Consider the following 19,912-nt stretch of genomic DNA (forward strand, 5'->3'; position numbering starts at 1 on the left):
ATTGAAAAAAAAAAATGAATGAATTCATTACACGTAGTGATAGAATTAAAAAGTAAAATAAATTATAAAAGTAAATTGATTGATTAAAAAATAAAAAAGTTGGATTATCGATTGATTAAAAAATTAAATTCATTTAATCAATTTTTCCTCTTTTTTTCAATAAATATTATATTTTATTTATATTTTACTTAACTATTTCATCTCATTCATCTTATTTTAATCCATTTATTCGCAATAACTTTTCTCATAACTTTTAATTATTACTAATAATTTTATTAATTATATATATTAAAGTAGCTAAGCATTCTTTAATTCCTTAATTTGATAATTTTTTAATTAAATTTGAATAGATTCATTATTATAAAGTGTTACCATATGAATAGCATCAAATTTGTTAATAAATTATTTGTTTATATTTAAATGATTTAGTCAAAATGAATGAGAATAAATTATTCAATTTCGCATTAATTTAAACTAAAAATAAATTAAACAGTGATATTGCATTATAAATTTCAATCATAAATTAATTAAAAATACCATTTCATCAATTCTATCATAAATGTATGTTGAATTTTTCATAATTTAATTATTAATTTTATTTCTAATAAATGTAAATGTCATTTTTCCTTCCATTCTTTTTGCATAAAAACAAAATTGCTATAATTTAAATAGTTAAATATTTGAATTTCCAATTTAATCGGTTGATTATTACTTAATGATTTAAAATCAGAAACAAAATTTATATTTAAATGTAAATCATCATTAATCATTCATTTTTGAGCTGAAATTATCACCTAATTCAGCATTCATTTCTCTTCTCTCTTTTCTTTTGTTGTATAACTTCCATAATACTATGGTGAATTTTTAATTAAATTCAATTTTAATTTAATTTTCCACTCTTCATCACCTTACTATCTTAAATAATAAAATGTAAAATTTCATTTCTAATATATTAATCATCGCTTTAATTGTTTATGGGTAATTATTTGGGCAAATTTATGCATTTCACTTCGTTCCCATTCATTCCATTTGCAATTTCATTTCTCTTTCAATTTGTTCCGCTTTTTTAATTATTCATTAAATGGCATTGCTCTATGTAATAATGGGAAAAATAAAATTTCAATTTATTACGATAGTCTCTTTCCTCTTTTTTTTTTGCGCTTCCTTTTGTTATCTCTTAAAATGACAATTGCAAAATGATAAATGCAATTTGCAAATGTAATACGTCCATTGTTAATTTTGATTTAAAAAAAAAGAAAATAGTTTGTAACAGGTAATGTAATGCATAATTTGCATATTATCAGTGATTTACATCAGCTGATAACAATGGATCTGATGTTATCATATAATAACATGATAAATGCAATTTGTTGGTTGAATTTTCAATCCTTCAATGTTATTTACAAAAAAAAAAAAAAAAAAAAAAAAAAGAAAAACGGAATTTTTGTTTCTTTTATTTTATCCGACGAAATTATCCAAGAATTTACGGATACAGAAGAAGGAAGACAGGAAAGAAAAATACAATGTAAAAAAAAAATACTACAATTATAGGATACGAATAGCCTAGGAGTAAAATAGAGTAAAGCTTTTCTAATTTGTAGTAGAAAAGAAGAAACAAAATTAGTAATTAGCAATAAAAGAAGTAAATATTAATTAAAAAAAAAAGAGAGAGAGAATCTAAACATTGAGGAAGAGAAAAATGTTTCGCTTTTTTTTTGTTGTTTTTTTGTCTTGTTTTGTTTATTTTTGCTTTTACTCTTTTTTTTTTTTGTTTTCTTGTTTTTTGTTTTTGTTTTGAATTGTTAGTAACAGAATATTAAATGATTAATGGATTTGTTTTTTTGTTTTTTTTTTTAGTTTTTGATTAAAAATGAATTTCTTTTTTCTAATTTCAGAAAGTTTTTTTTTTTTTTTTTTTAAAAAAAACACTTCGACGGTTAGAAAATTTTTCAACAAATTTTTCGGCAAATATTTTAGCTCTTTTTTGATTGTATTTTAGAAAAAAAAAAATAAAGTAAATAAATATTGTTATTGATGATTTGATGATAGATTTGTTGCATATATAAAAAAATATTTTGTAACATTTTTGGATGAAATTTTGAAACAAACTCTAAAATATGTTTGAAAGGAAAAAAAAAAAGAACACATTATTTTAAGGAGAAAAAATGAAATGAAATGAAATGAAATGTATTCGCATTTTGTTAGTAAAATGAATATTGCATTTAAGAAATTTTTAAGTTTTAATTTTTTGCTTCTCTCAATATCCAGAAAGTTCTTGGAAAGTTTGATCCAATTCCTCGGAAATATTTTTGTATCGTTCCTTCTCATGCACCAATTCATCTGTAAAATACAATAATAATATTTTCGTTTTTTTTTTTTTTTTTTTTTCACTTTTCTTTTCTTTCCATTTTTTTTCAAATAAATTTTTTAAAAAAAAAGTTTGGAAAAATTATGTGTAAAAAATATTTGGTAGGTAAAGAAAGCATGCGAAGTGGAAAAGATAAATTTTTAGAAATATTCATTATTGTATAGTAATTATTTCATAACTTTATTTATATTATTTATTTCGAATTAATCATTGATTAGAAATGAAATATTACTTTGAATTAGCTAACAGTTAAAATTATTAGCTAATTGAAATGAATAATCATTTGATCAAATTGATCAAATTTTATGACTATTATTTTAAAAATTCTATTTTTAAATGATAAAATATATAATTAGAAAGGAAAGAATGATTACATTCACATTTTTTTTTAGTCCTTTTTTTAAAGCAATATTTTGTATTACTTTTTTTTTTTTTTTTTTTATAAAAAATTAATTTTACTTTGTTTCATTGAAAAGGATGCAAAAATTACCCGATATTTGCTTATTCGAATATCGTATAAAAATTTTATATAATTATTAACAAATAACATCCGTAATTAGATCAAAATACTATCCATCCATTAGAGAGAAAAAGAAAGAGGAAGAGAAAAAAAGAACAGAAACATTTATTAGTATTAAAAAAACAATCACACAAGGGAAAATGACAAGCATGCCAGTAATTCTCTTCTTTCTATTCATATAAACCATAAGTTGTTGACATTTTCTTTTTCTCTTTTGTTTATCTTTGGGAATTTGGAACTTGCATATATGCAAAAATTTGTTTATTGTAAAAATTAAATTTGAAATTTTCATTCATTTAAATTAAAAAACGATGAGAAAGTGAAAGAAGGAAATGAAACAAAAAAAAAAAAAAAAAAACCCTCATCTAATTTAATAAAAATATTTGTTGTAATTGTGCAAATTTAGATATAATTATTTCTAGTGATTGATTGCAAAGTAAGATATTAAAATTATACAAAAATGCATAGCTTCTAAAATCAAAAAATAAAAGAAAAAAAAAATAATCTTATTGTTTAAATTAAGGAAGAAGCAGCTGTAAAAGCAAAAATAAATGTTGCAGAAACTTAAAAAAAAAAAAAAAAGGAAAGTTCAAAATTTAATTTTTTTTAGGAACAATTTCAGTGTCCTCTAAATATTGCAATCAATTTCAGTATAAATGTAAAAAGTAAAAAATTTTTTAATATCGTTAAGCAACTGTAAAAGATTGAATTATATATTTAATGTGATCTATTTGCTCATAAAATTATTTCCCATAATGCTTTTCTCGTAGACAGTGTTCGAGAGAGAGAGAGAGAGAGAGAGAGAGGGAGAGAGAGAAAAAAAAAACCACCAATCGATGATATTCATTTAATCCTTCATTCTCATTTCAAAAAATGAAATGTAAAATTCGTTATTCATTCATTTACGATATAATACACACTAAAGGTATCAGAAAAGATAATTGCAATTTAAAATTCTGAGAGGCAATTTTGTTAGGAGAAAAATGAAGAAAGAAACAGGAATGTTTTATAAATTTCAAAATCTTTTAAGCGATATTATACATTAAGAGAGAATAAATAAAACATAAGCACATGAAATAGGTAGGAAGCATTAAGTAAATGACCAGGTATCATCAACCTTACACTTCATACAAAATGAAATTTGTTAACTTTTTGTTAAAATTTTTCAAACAAAATTTAATTTGTTATCATCAAATACTTTATATGAAGAGGAAAAGCTGAAAAAAAAAAAATAAAATAAAGAGGAAGAAGTAAGGCTTCGTAACAATAACCGGTTAATAAATCATAAATTACAGGAAAAAAAAAAAGAAGCATGCACATCATAAAACTGCACAAGTTGATGAGCATTTAAAACTTGGAAAAAAAAAAAAAAAATTTTACAGTTTGCAATAAATGCGTAAGAAAAAAAAATTTGATCATCGGTAGGGCAGCATTCCGAAATGAATTAAGAAAAGAATAAAATTATTTTGTTAATGAAATTAATTATAATTAATTTGAAGAAAAAGAAATTGCAATTTTTAAAGTGAATTTTTTGCCTCATTATAAGAAATGTTTTGAAAGAAAAGAAAGAAATTTAAATCTTCTGTTTCATTTCCTTTTTTTTTTTTTTTTTTTTTTTGCAATAAAAAATTTTGAAAGAAACGATCAACAAGATACTCAGATAATGTGAATTCAAGAAAAAGAAAAGTTAAATTATTTAAAACTAAAAAGATAAAGTTCCAAATTCCGCAACAATCTATATCAATGCTTTAGGTTAAAGATGAAAAAACAAAAAAGTATGTTAGAGTATTTCTGATCAAACAGTATTCAGCTCGCTTAACAAACGATCGAGTTCCTCCTGTAGTTGCTTCACTTTATTGTCCGAAAGTTCCTTGGCTTCTGAAAAATGATTAGCACACTGATTAATTTATCACTCTGATATAAAAAAGTAGGATTAAGAAAAAAAAAAAAAAAAAGAAAAAAAAGCCAGAAAATTGATTAAAATTTCTGAGAGCACACAGTGTAAGAATAAATTAGATTCTATTGATAATCTTTCGCTATAGATCATATTAATATAGGAATACCTTCTCGAAGTTATCGCAATAAATTTATTAGCAAAAAAATAAAATAACTCGATTGAGATTGATAAAAAAAAAAAAAAATAAATAAATAAAAGATGGTAATTTGCAAGGCAATATTATCAAACTATGATAATTAAGTAATCAATATTGTTTGTTAATATTTTTCATCGAATTGAAAAAAAGATTTTAGACTAAAATTCAAAAAGTTATGCAATAAATTCAAATAATTCATTCCAGCAAAATTAAAAAAAAAAAAATCATGAAAAAATAAGATAATGCAAACATTTATCACAACAATATAAAAATTTAAAAATTTTGTAAGTTTGTTTAGTGGATGGAAAAGATTTTATTTATTCAAAAGGAATGAAACGATATATGAATGGAACAAAACAGCAAGCTTATTAATTTGGACTAATTTAAAAACGAAAACTTTTTGCTGCATTCTTATCCATATAAACATCACGTATGGGTAAATAACGAAAATACACGTAAGAAAGCACACGTAAGAAACACACGTAAGAAACACACTAGAAACACACGCAAATACACCATACATGCATATACGTTCAAAAAAAAAAGAAAAAAAAAATGACGAACAAAACGTTAAACAAATGATGTTGATACGGCATTTAGATGAACATATTTCAGGAGGTCTGAATCTCCTGAACAGTTTGCTCGATTTCTTCCGTCAAATTACGCACACGTTCCTTCTCGATTAATAACTCATCTGTAGCTCTCATTAATTTACATTCCATTTATCACAAAAACATTAAACAATAAACAATAACAACAACATTAACAATAAACATACAAAAACAAAAAAAGGAGTATAATATATGAAGAAGCTATAGAAATAAGATGAGAAATTTTAAATTATCTCAATTTATTTCAATTATTATTACCCACTTTTTTTTCTTAGTAGATAGATCCTTAGATCCTTTACATTAAATCTTTTATTCCAAACCTTAACTATTCCATTTCATTTCATTATTTGCTTGGTATTTAGATCCATGGCAATAGAATAGATATATTTCAATTAAGTGTTAAAAAAAAAAAAAAAAAATTCAATTAAATAATTATTACAGATCAACATTTTTTTTTTATTTACTTCTTTTCCCATAAAATAAAGAAAAAAACCGAAAATAATGATACTATCAAACTTATTCAAAAAAAAAAAAACTTTTGAAACAAACCTTCAAGTCTATCAACTTCCTTTTGTAATTTTTGAACTGATCGTTCAGCAAATTCTGCTCGTGTTTCTGCCTAAAATAATTAATAAAAGTAACATTTACTACATGCATTCAATAAGAAAAGTATATGCATATCATCATGCAAAAAAAAAGGATGAATAAACTAAAAAAGTGCAATAAATTTGAAATTTGTGCATTCCAAGCTCAATATAAAACTTTCACAACATAAACAAAGCAAGCTTAACTCAAGAATATTTTTTAAAAGAAATTTTTTTACCACAAACTTTTTAATATTTATTCACTAATAATATTCAAATAATAATTATTCCATATCAATTATATACCTCCTTCAAACGTGCTGAAACTGTACGAATTTGTTCCTCGTACGAATCTTCACGTTGTAAAGCTTTTTCCTCAGATACTTCCAAAGATTTTAAATTATTGCCAACAACACGAAGCTCTTCTTCCAATTCCACAATTTTGCTGCACAAATAACAAAAGGAATATGCAAAATAAGAAAGAACTAATAAAAAAAAAAAAAAAAAAAAGAAATTCATAATGCCAAAAATTTTTTTTGACATAATAAATTAATTTTTTTTTTTTTTTAAAAAACCGATGTATATGTATAAAGCTTAATTTCTTATTAGCTTAGCATTTTTCATAGCATACAACATTTACCATTCACCAATAACTTACATTTTTACAACACATAACAACAACACATCAAATTTTTCCCACAGACACAAAATAGCCATCCATCATAGAGCATTTCGTTATCAATGAGATCAGCGGTATATATTTTATTTATTCCTTACTAACATTTACTTTACTTAATCATTTTAACTTGACTGCTTAATCGTATTTCTACTTATTTTCTCATACTAAAATTTCATTTTATTTACTTAGGGAGAACTTTTTTATTATCAAAAAAAGATTTTAGCTCTTGATTGGCAGTCACCTCTGCACTATTTGTATTATTAAATCGTTGTTTTGTTCTCAAATACAAAAACTTTACATTACTATCATTTTAGCAATATAAATTTGAATTAAATATTTATTATAGCATTCAAGATTTTTTGCTAAGCAAAATTCAATTGTAAGTCCGACTGATCTTTTTCTCACATTTATTTTATCGATTCTTGAAGCCTTTAAAAAAAAAAAAAAAAAAAAAGAAACTATGAAAGATACATCAAAAAATCATTTTTTTTTTTTTTTTCATTAATTCTAAATCACATAAAAATATACAGCATATTTTTGCCATGAAAAATTGATGACATTTGATAAGAAAATTAACTGATATTTGATAAAAACATTAATTGATGTAACTAATATTTTTAACTTTAAAAACTATAGCTAATTCATTTAACTAAAGTTTATGTAAATTTATCATGCTTAATACGCTGATCCCAATATTTTCACCATTTTCACCTCTTTGATCCGATTTTGTAAGCTTTGTATATGATCGGAGAAAGAATTTTCACGTTGTAGAGCACGTTCTTCATGAACTTCCAATGTTTTCAAGTTCATTCCCACAGCAACCAATTCCCGTTCCATTTCACGTGTTTTTCTATTGTTTCATTCAAATCAACACATTATTCCAAAAAAATTTTTTCTTTTTTTTTTTTTTTTTTTCAAAAAAGAAAAACTCCAAATGCTCGTAAAATTAATCTAATGTGTGCGATAAATATCGTATGATGTAATTGATAATTTATAATTTGATGTTAAATTCTCATTCACCATTCACACATTTATGTTTTTTTTCTTTTTTTTTAATGAAATTCAATACATGTCGAGAATTGATTGATAAGCAGCTATTTCTGCTCAAATCAAATCAAAAATGAAATTGCATACTATTAGTTATAAATAAAATCCAGCATAATACAAAATGCTCCCTTCTGATACAAGAATCTCTCACTACAAGCTTTACAAAGTAGTCAACCTATCATATTTTTAGGTCTTGTCGATATGTAATGTTATCGCAAATTTCCGGAATAAATTATTCTCACTCAGTTTGCTTAATATCTTTGAGTTTTCTCAACTTTCCAAAAATTAAAATTAAAGGATTACTTCAAATGAAGTTAACAGGCCTTACTACTTCGATATAAAATAAAATACAACAGAGGAAAATTGTAGATACACTCATAACAATAGCTCAAATCCTTAAAAATTGTATCTAAAATTCTTTTGCAAATTTAATAAATGACTATTTGCCATTTGATGAAACTTTTTATATTTGATGAATTTTATTGAAAACTAACTTTTCACCGGCTTCAGCACGCTCTTCAGCTCGTTCCAAATCGGCTTCAACCATAGCTAATTTACGAGCTACCTGGAAATGAAATGAAATATTTAAAAAGGATTGATTAATAGTTCTTTTGCACAGCAAAATCAAGAATTGGTAAGTGAAAAACAACACATTATGATAACGAAATCTCGTAAAAGACGTAACATTAGAGAAAGAGGACGAACAAGACAGATACTTCTATGTTACTTTACTTAAAGTCAATAGATCAGTAAACAAAAGTATGAGATATTCTAAATAAGATTAAATCCAAAACAAATTTCATTATTCATCAAACTATCCCCATATGCACTCTCCTAAATTGATTATAGTCTTTCGAAAGATCAAATCGCCTGATATTTTTCTATCAGATTAGATCAGCTTACTTTCTTATCTTTTTTTATACTATCTGAATTATCAGCTTTTTTCACATTAACGAATCGTTAGCTCCCGTAGAAGTAGACGTATTCAAGTAACATATTACGGGACACAAACAAAATGAATAAAAATTCGGAATGAGAAAGTTAGATGAATGCAATAAAAATTCTTCAGTACATCAAACGATTCCAAGTTAAACTTAACATTGATTTCAAAAATAAAAAAACCAACAACAACGATTAGTAAACAAAAACAATATCTGAAGTTGACAATAAATCAAATCGTCAGATAAAAGTAATTTTTTAAACATACTCCTTTAAAAAAAAAAAAAATTAGTACAATTCATACAATTAAAAAGTATAAATTATTGAGTTAAATTCCCTGGATAGTAAAATATAAAGAATAATTAATTACATACATAATTTTCCTTTCTAGGATGAAATATTAATAGAAAATCAAACAATCTATTTTCAGAAAGAAAGAGACACTAAAACTATTTAATAGCATTTAAATATTCAAAATTACTCAATTTAATCCATTTCATTAATTAAATCCACATCAATAACTAATTAACAAATCATCTTACTCATTTAAATCAGTAAGATTTATTTGAAACTTTAGCAGTAAAATGTATTCTATTAGTGCATTAATATGCTTTGAACATTCCCATAAACTGCTATCATATTAATAGCTATAGACATTTTTTTAACAATTGTAAAAAAAATTTTTTAATTAAAATAAATGAAAAGAAAAAAGGCATATATGTAAATAAAGAAATAAAAGAGAGAAGAAATATTATATAAAATCTATGCATGCAAACCCTTTAATGTTAATTTGAAAAAAAAAAAAAAAGAAAATAAAGTTATTATTATTATTATTTAAAAAGAACATTTATTTGAATGAATAAATTTCAACAAAAATTTACATAAATTAATAATAACACAACATATTTCATTCTCTCTCTCTCTTTCTCTCTCTCTCTCTCTCTCTCTCTTATTCCACTCATCGTCACCTCATCGTATTTTCGATCCGCTTCTTCGGCTAATAACTGCGCTTCCTTCAATTGTGATTCGACCGTATTGGCACGTTCTTCATCTTGGAATGAACGATTTTCCATGACTTTTCGAACACTAAATCCCCAATATTACATCAATATTTTCTTCTTCTTTTCTACTATTTTATCTTTAATATCTAAATTTTATAAAATATTTTCATCCTATTTTTTGTAAGAAAATTAAATTTTGTCATTTTCTTCGAATTTTTTTTTTCCTTTAAAAGAAAAAAATAGAAATAAAGAAATGTAATGAAAATTATTTCTTAATTCTTTCAAATATCTATTTGTAGCTTTCAAAATAAACGAATTTTATACGAATTTTAATTTAATTTCATACCAAATTTTTAAAACATTGACAAATTCTTTCTTCTTCTTTTTTTTTTTTTTTTAAACTATAGAATTAGCTGTTATTATCGTTAATTATAATATGAAATGAAAGAAAAACCAACCGCCAGAAGCCTTCTTTCATCTACTGTACAAAATGATAGAGAAATTGGAAGATGGAAAGATCTAAAAGAATGACAGGAAGAAGCATAGGAATAATTTTAGAAAAAAAAAAAAAAAATGATAGTTTAAATTCATTTCTTAAAATTTAATAAAAAAAACTTTGATAAGAAATGAAAATAAAAGATTAGGAGATAACACACAAAACACATACATACATACACACATATTAAATAATAAATATTAAGAAACAGAAATAATTTGAAAGGAAAATGTATCAGTAACTGTAGTAAGGCAAACAAAATGCAAACGACTACGCACAGCAGTGATTTTATAAATTTTACAAAATTCATAACTAAAATTTAGACATGAAAATGCTTGAATAACTTTTCATTTCTCTTTACTTCCATCATTTTTATCTCATTCACTAAGTTTCAAGATAAAATATAGCTATTAATTTCCCGAATGAATTATAACTGTTAAGGAATAAAATGATATATCTAAAATAAGTGAAAATTAAATTATTTAACCATTTTTATTCCTAATGAACCAAAAAAAAAAAAAAGACTAATTTAAATAACACACTAAAATTCACATCATATAAATAGACGAATTAATTTTCAATATAATTCGTTTCCGTTTTTTTTTTTTTTTTCAAAAAAAAAAAAAAGACAGATAAGTAAGTAGGCAAATGAATTAATAAGGCAAACTGTTAGTTTAATAAGTATGGAAAATGGGTAAAAAAAAATGGGTAAAAGCACAACCTCATCTGATTTATTTTCTGTTTCAGCCAGTAATGCTTGAGCTTCACGTAATTTTTGTTCCAACTCACCGCAACGATCGTGATCCACATCAATACGATTTTCCAATGCTTTACGTGCGCTGAATTGATGACAACAAACAAAACACATGTATTTTCATTCCGTTAAATATGTTATTTAAAAGAAAAGAAAACAAATTATTGTTTTATTTTTAAATTATAACAAAAAAAAAAAAAAAAAATATTTAGAATATTAAAGGTTATTTATGGTCACTCAAAAAAGTTAACGTTAAACACACTCAGTAATATTGTATGTAATTAGTTATCAATTAGAATGTTATTCATTAATATATATATATATATGTTTCACTGATAAATTTCTCTCCTTTTTTAAATTTTCTAATTAATCACATAGTTGAAAAAAAAAAAAAAAATTGAAGCCTCAAATTAACAAATGATATATGAAGGAATAATAAAGTTTACAATCATTAGGTAGTAATTTTCAAGCGAATCTTAGATAATATGTAAAAATAAGCATGCAACATGCAACATATTTTAAACATGCAAAAATAAATAAAAATGACATGCATTAATATGGTCGAAATTATTATGATCGTAAAAGTGATAACATCAAGACGAATATAACACTTAAAATCACATAAACAAATGAACGGAAAATGAAATAGTTGACAACAAAAAATCACGAACGGAAAACAAAACAAATTGACAATAAAAAATCACGTAAATGTCATATTTCGTAAAAATTTCGTTAGTTCATTAAAATCGTTGCATATCGTCAATTTAGCGTAAATTGAAGTGTAACCAAAATACAAAAAGCAAAAAATTTCTTCCAAATCAATTAACAAAGACGAGAAAAAAAAAAAAAAAAAAAAAAAAAAAAAAACAAAAACGAACAACAAGAAATGATATAACCTCTTCATATTTTCGATCTGCTTCATCAGCAATCATTTTTGCCTCATCAACTTGTATTTCCAATACATTAGCTCGTTCTTCATCTTGTTGTGATCGTGTTTCCATCGATTTACGAGCACTACGACAGAAGAAAAACGATTCATCACAAAATCACAGGACGTATAAACAATAATTAGTTGAACAATACATACGAGTATAATTTAGTAACAAAACTCACTTAATAAGCTTATTTTTACGTTAGGTAACAAAAAAAAAATATATCGAAATTTGCTAAGGAGTTAAAAAAATTGAGAAAAAGGAAGAAAAAAAGAGAAATTATCCTTTTGTGAATTAATTTCAATCATAAAGATTTAATATTTAAGATTAGATAAAAGCAAGATTAGTAAAATATTGGCATTAAAAAAATAAAACAAAATTCAATTTGTGCATGTTATGATTGTTTTTTTATAAATCTTTTTCTGTTACTATTTAGAGATAATAAATACTGGGCTTTTAATGTGTATCAATTTTATGTGATAAATAGAAAAAAAAGATTTTTTTTTTCATATGTTTTCATATTATTAACCTATCTTTTAAATTAGAAAAATTAAATTAGGAAAGGAAGAAACATATGAATTATATTTTGTGCAATTCAAGCAAATTAAATAAAAAGTAAAAAAAAAAGAAACTTGACTTTCAGTTATTTTTTTTTTTTTTGTTTTTATTACTAAAATTTGATAAAAATATCACATCGTGCTGTATTTGAAAAAAAAAAAAAAAAAGAAAAAAGAAAAAGAAAATGAAAGAGGATTGAGAAGATAAAAAAAAAGGAGGCTGAGGAGGCCTTCATGAACACAATGGACAAAATAAATTACTGATGGCTGCCGTTTCGGTTGGCTTCTCTTTTTTTTTTTTCCCGGATAAACAAAATTTCTGGAAGATCATCTTAGAACTATTCCAGAATTTTGCTACCGGTATTGCCGAAATTATTTCGCTGACCGTTCGGATTCATCAGCTGTATGAGTTGCTTCTTCCAATTTATCCGTTGCAATCTTCAAACGTTCCTCTGCTCGTTCCAATTCCTCTTCCAGAAGTGTCATACGACGATTCAGGGCTGCTACCTCAGCCTCCGCCTAGAAGTTGTAGTTTTCTGCTCGTACCTTCACCTCTTTCCTCTCTGCTACTACCTTCTAATTCGATATGAACGCAATAAAATACTCCCTATATCCTATAAAATCCTACAAAAAAAAAAAAAAAAAAAAAAAGCAATAACCCTAGAAATCCTACATAATTATTTAAAATTTGGAAATTTAGGTTTTTCATACCATATTATATTGACTTAATATTTTAGTTTTATTATTAATTATACACTTTTTTCCTGTTTTTTGTTTTTTTTATTTTTTGGATTATTTCTGAGAAAAAAGTTTTCAAAGATATATATTTAAAATACTAAAATAACATTACTTTTTTTTTCAAGTAATGTTTTTTTTTTTCTTTTTAATTTCATATTTTTAAAAAGAAAAAAAAAATAAAAGGTTATAAACAGTTATGGTGTAAAAAACCAAAATTTTCAAAACTTCTTTTTTTTTTTTTTTTTAATTTGATAAGCAGATGCTTATTATGAGAAGCATCTTGCTCATCACTCTTCTGTTTTGATTTTTACCGTTCAGCTTCATCAGCTGCTTTTGATGCTTCCTCTAATTTTTCTGTAGCACTTTTTAAACGATCCTCTGTCCGCTCTAAATCCTCCTCAACAAGCACAATCCGACGATTTAGCGCTGCCACTTCCGCTTCAGCCTGAAATAAAATTCTTTTAACAATCTCTAATTTATAATTTACGTCACAAATTTTAGTATTTTGTATGAGTAGTGTAATTTTAAACTTTGAAAATTTCAATTTTCCAATTCTCAAATTTATCAATAGCATAACTGAAATTCAATCATTATTATTTCTTCACTAAAGTTATTAAATAGCAATTAACCATTTAAATTCCCTAATATTTTCGCAAAATCACAATTTTCAATAGAAATCAAAAAAAAAAAAAAAAAGAAGGAAAATTATAATTGATAAAATTAGTGAAAATTTTATAAAATATTGTAAATGTGACGATTCATACACTGTCATATATATATATAAAAGGAGAAATTATTGAATAAGAATAGGCCAAGTCTAAATAACAATAGATGTATAAGATGACAAAAGTATTTGAAAGAAAAGACAGCACAACAATACTACTACTACTACTATTATTATTATAGATTCTAATTGTCATTACTATTTCTCAACAATAACTATTACCAATACTACCATTTCTTCAATTGCAATTATAATCTTCAAACCTCACTCGACAATTTCAACAATATTAAACATTTGAAAATTTATAGAGAAATTCACGAATTCCCACTAAACAGTCGACTAAGATAAACATATTGTTACTTAAATAATAGTGATAATAATAATAATAATAATAATCATGATAACTAATAGGTGATTGAACGATCAAAAGTACTAGTGAATAATTTCAAAGAAAGGATGCAGTTTGAAAATGAAAATTATTATGTCATATCCTCTCAGTTTTCAACAATTCCTAACGACAGTAATAATAATAATAATAATAATAATAATAATAATAATAATAATAATAATAATAATAATAATAATAATAATAATAATATCTGATAAAATAAACCATTCATTCAATTATCAAAATATCAAATTTTGGATCTAATCTTAAAAGATTATCATTTCGTATTTTTATTCATTCTTCTCTTCTTTCCCTATGATAATGTATAATTTTAACCTTCAGTTGAATATCAATGTCATATAATTAACCATCACATTTAACGTTCTTTATATGACTATGAATAGATCACATTTAAGCTATTGATTTATGATTCAATCAATTGACAACAATTATTTCTTCTATCGTAAAGAGAAAAGTTCATTTCATTTTAATCCTTTGCATATAATCATATCATTCTTATTTTAACTAACATTTAGCAAATGCTTTCTATCAACTTAAATTTCATTAATATAAAATGAATTTTTAATATAATTCTAGTTTAAAAAAAAATTCTAACATTAAATTTTCCCCTAAAATATTCTCTGTTTTTCTTTTCAAGCAAAAGCAAAAAAAAAAAATCTTTTGCTTGAATTTTTGCCCTTCCAATTATGTAATATTGATTTCCCTTTGCATTTTATCAATTTTTTACATTATCCATTCAAAAAATGCTACGCACATGTTTTTTAACCCTTCATTGAGAGGGAGAGATAGTGAGAGAGGGAGGGAAAGAGAAAGAGAGAAGAATCTTGGAAAATAATAAATTTCCGCTTTTTATCGATAACATTTTCCCATCATATACAAAATCCAAGTTAAGTTTACATTCCAGTGATAGTTATAATATTTCAAATAGAATATCAATTCTATTTATTTCCGCTAATATTTTAAAATATTTCAATCATTGATTTTCAAATATCCTTTTATAATTAATTTTCCATCTTCTAAACAATTTTCCTCAAAATTCAAATAAAACTTTTACATATGTAAGAAATTCTTTTTTTTTTTCCTTTCTATCTTATACATACATAAATTAATTTTGAGAATATAACATGAATATGATGAAAAAAGTAAATATGAACCATTTCTCACAGAAATGTATAAAAGCTATCCGTTGAGAAGTGGAAGTGAAGAATACTTTGAACTAAACAAATAAATAACTAGAATATGAGTAAACAAATAATTGAATGTAAAATATATGTGTGTAAAATAAAAATATCACATATTTATCCTAACTAAATATTATTTGTACTAAAAATGAAACTACTATAAAATACATCCATCGATAACAAATTTACTAATTAAATAATTAACAAATAACTTACATAGATGAAATAAAATTGTTTGAACAATGTAAAAAGAAAAAAGTAAAAGAATAAAAATTGATAAAATTGAAATTTATAAACGTACATCTTCACGTTTCTTTCGTTCCTCTTCCAAAAGTCTTTTCACTTCATCTGCTTCATCTTTTGCTGCTTCTGCTTCTTCTCGAGCTTGTCGCATCTTTTTCTTGAGGACATCAAGAAGTGACGTTTGTTGCGCTCCAGCTTTTTCCGGTTTTGACATTTTTATCTTTTTTCTTTTTTCTTTCTTCTTTCTGCTTTCTGCTTCCTTCTTCTTGTCACCTTTTTTTGTCACTTCTTTTTTTCTGCTTCTGCTGGCTATAATTATTTCGTATTTTATACAATAGCAATAAATTTTATATCCACAAAAATTATATATCCTTCAAAATATCTCATAGATTTAAAAAATACGAAACAAAAAATTGAAAAAATAAAATAAGATAAAATTTAAGTTAAAAGGAAAAAAAAAAAAAATTAGGTCATAAATGTGACGTACGAAAACAATATAAGTCACAGAAAATTGTGAAATTAACAACGAGAAAAATTCCAGTATCATAAAAACATATTCATAAATTATTTTAATTAGAAATTTTGAAATGCATATTTATATCAAATATTGTGATTCTAATAATCATATTTAAGTAATTTATCATTAATTAACATAGACAATAATAATTTCACATTTGATTTGTGTGATTTATGTAAAATAAAATTTCAAGAGAAAAAAAAAACCTTTTTTAATTTCTAAAAATAATTAAAATTTCTCAAAAATTTTCACGCTAGCAACGTTTTTAATATAAAGAAAAAAAAAAAAGAAGAGAAATGATGAGAAAGTAAAGAGGAATAGAATGATACTTAAAGAAAAAAAAAAGTTGTAATCAAAATTAAAAATAACAAAAATGACAAGTTTACAAATCCTCCTCCTCCTCCTCCTCCTCTAACAAACATTTTTAACTCTTTATTCATCCACTTTACTTCATTCCATTTACATTTTCTTCTTCTTCTTCTTCTTCTCTAATATTTGAATAAATTTAAGCTTAAACTTAAGCTAAACTAGTTTAACATAGTTTGCAATCTTAAAAATCTCAAGAAAGAAACGAACAAAAAATGATAAAAATGAGTAAAAATAAATTTTCTTTTCCTCTTTTTCTTTTCTCTTTTAAAGTATCATATTTTATGTGATATTTGCAATTGACTATAGAGGAAAAAAAAAAAAAAAGTGAACATTTATCGGAAATAGTATCTAAAACTATCCTTCTTCGTTTGTGACGATCAAAACGAAGTAAAGAAGTAGTAGTAGATGATGACAATGAATAGCAATGACACGATGACAATGATAATGATTTCTTCTCTCTCTCTCTCTCTCTCCCTCTCTCTCTACCTCTGTCCTTGTCAACTTTCTCTTCTATAAATTATCTTTATTAATCTATCTATGTATTAGTTCAATTCTTTTTTTAACAAGAAACAAGGAGGGACACACATATACAACACACAGAGAGAGAGAGAGAGAGAGAGAGAGGAAAAGAAGAAGAGGGAGAGAGAGAGGATGAAAATAAAAAAAAACCCGATATGAAGTTCCTTTTTTTTTTTTTTTTTCATCAACAAAAGTAAAGAGAAGAAAGATGAGTGAAGAAGAGATGTGATATAACATTTGAGATAGATTCCGAAATAAGAATGTTGACTGAAAGTTTACAAAAAAATGAAATTATTTGAAAAATTTGACAGTTAAATTATCAAATTGCAAATATGATACCTTCCTTTTTCTCTCTCTTTCTCTCTCTCTCTCTCTCCCTCTCTTAATCGGAATTTAATTTAGATAAATATTTAATAAATTACTAAAAATTGAGATAAAAATGTTGAAATAACTTAAGAATTTCTTTCATTTTTTTTTTCAAATGTTTAAAACACAATTAGTCATTACTAACAATTAAGGAATGGAGAAGAAAAATAAAGCAAAGTGCGTTAAAACATTTTTAAAAAATATGAAATATAAATATCTAAAATAGCTGTATGCATATTTATATAATAAATATTTATATGCTTTATTTTACATATAATTGTTTTATAATTTTTGAATCTAATATTACTAATCAAATTAACAAAACAAAATGGCAAAAAGTAATTTCATGAAAATCATATCAACTATAAAATGAAGTATAGTTCAACAAAAAAAAAAATCCCTTCTACTTAATTTTAATTTCATACACGTTAACCTAATACGTATTACTTAATTTCCATACACGTTAACATTTTAAGAATTGCGGAATGTAAATAGAATAATGATAATTCTATCATATCATAATGTTCACGTAATCATTTATCTAGCAAAAGATACAAACGTAAAACATTAAAAAAAAAAGATATCATACATATAAAATTAGCAAAACTGGAATTAATTGTAGCAATAAGTGAATAATTTCAGTTAAAATAGTTAATTAGTTCTTTAAATTAATAAGACAAATAAATGTTACACAAATTTTCCCATCTACGTAACTTACGTAACTCTATAATGAATGCATATATGTAAATATATATTTAATAAATTATTAAAGAATATGAGAAAAGTAATAGAACGGAAATTTAACCAACAATAAACAATAATTAATGCCTTCCTTCCTTCCCTCTTTTCTTCCTTCCTTCCCTCTTTCCTTCCCTTTTTTACCCGCCCCAAAATGAAATGAAAGACAGGAAAGGAAAAAAGTGTGAAGAAAACAAGTGCTGCAAATGATTAAATGTTAAATTTGTGAAATTCCATTCAGCTTCTTCACTATCTGAATGTTTCATCCCGATCGATCAATAATTGATTAACTGATCAGTTCAAAAGGCAAAAAATACCCCATTTATGTCACATCTTTTTTTTTCCCTTATTCTACTTCATTTCTCATTAATAATTTTATGCAAATTATTTGCAAAATAAAATTTTACCTTATTTTAAAGTGAAAAAATAATTGCGTGCATGCATATACATACCAAAATTTTATTTTATAAAATATCCTTTTAAAATTATTTTTATCAGTTCCATAATAATACTGTCTTTTTTTATCTATTCAAATGAAAATTACAAAATAACAAGAAAAAAAAGTAAATAATGAAGTACAAAATTAAACGATTAAATTTTTTCATCAATCTAAGAAAGATTAAAAGAGCAAAAAAAAAAAAAAAAAAAAAAAGAAAGGGAAAGAAAAGAAAAACAGAAAGAGAAAGACTGGAATAATATGAAAATAAAAATAAAGCTAAAAGGAGAAATTCGCTCAGAAAATAAAGCATAAAAAAAAATTTAATCTATCATCCAGAACATGACTGAATTGAAATGAATATGCTAATTTTATGAGAGAAATGAATTGACCAAAAGAATGCAATGTCAACAATTGATAATAATTAATATTGATATAAACTGATTAAAATTGTTGAATTGTTAATAAATTTAATTTTCAATTTTCAGTAATCATTAATTTTAATATTAATTTTTGAAATTAACAATAATTAAGAAAAAAAAGATGAAATCTACAATTATTACAGTATAATTTAAATGATAATAATATTAACGATAAAAATTAATATTTGAAATCGTAATTGCGAAAAAAAAGAATTTACATATTAATGTGATAATAATGTGACAATGATAGTTCCTACAGTATTTTTTTAGGCATAAGTTTAAATATGTAAATGTAGGAATGCACAATTGAATTAAACAATTTTCACATTTTTGTAAAAAAAAGCAAAGGAATGCTATGAGTTAACTTTTCTATCTTTTCACAAATTGAAAGTTTAAAAATTTAAAAAAAAGGAACAAATTTGAATTTAAAATAAAATTGAAAATTTTTTATTAACCAATAAAAAAAGAGCAAATTTTCAAAAAAGACAATTTCATGACTGGAAAAATTGTATTAATAGGAAGAATGACATATAATAGACAGGGAGAAATACAGGGGAAAAGATTAAAAGAAAAGGGAAAAAAAAGAAAGAGGGAGAGAGGGAGAGAGAGAGAGGGAAAAGAACGACATTAAATTCTTTCAATCGGTAATAACCCTACAAAGAGCGAACG

At 24.0% G+C, this 19,912-nt stretch overlaps 1 protein-coding gene across 6 annotated transcripts; it reads right to left on the reverse strand.

The window, feature by feature from the left end:
- Nucleotides 1–4,683: 4,683 nt before the first annotated feature.
- On the reverse strand, nucleotides 4,684–16,090 carry Bm7246 (the record flags this gene model as incomplete). Of its 6 annotated transcripts, none has more annotated exons than XM_043081114.1 (7): nucleotides 4,684–4,766; nucleotides 6,142–6,211; nucleotides 6,483–6,621; nucleotides 8,397–8,467; nucleotides 11,060–11,177; nucleotides 13,631–13,764; nucleotides 15,935–16,090. In XM_043081114.1, the coding sequence occupies 7 exons, from the start codon at nucleotides 16,088–16,090 to the stop codon at nucleotides 4,684–4,686; spliced, it is 771 nt and encodes a 256-aa protein (XP_042937048.1). The 6 variants fall into 6 exon arrangements, with proteins under 6 accessions (XP_042937048.1, XP_042937049.1, XP_042937050.1 ...); XM_043081116.1 differs by lacking the exons at nucleotides 4,684–4,766; nucleotides 11,060–11,177 and adding exons at nucleotides 5,593–5,675; nucleotides 9,810–9,927; XM_043081117.1 differs by lacking the exons at nucleotides 4,684–4,766; nucleotides 11,060–11,177; nucleotides 13,631–13,764; nucleotides 15,935–16,090 and adding exons at nucleotides 5,593–5,675; nucleotides 9,810–9,927; nucleotides 12,967–13,067.
- Between the last annotated feature and the right edge of the window lie 3,822 nt (nucleotides 16,091–19,912).

The sequence above is a fragment of the Brugia malayi genome (genome assembly GCF_000002995.4).
Source record: "Brugia malayi strain FR3 genome assembly, contig: Bm_v4_Chr3_scaffold_001, whole genome shotgun sequence".
Lineage (NCBI taxonomy): Eukaryota > Metazoa > Nematoda > Chromadorea > Rhabditida > Onchocercidae > Brugia > Brugia malayi.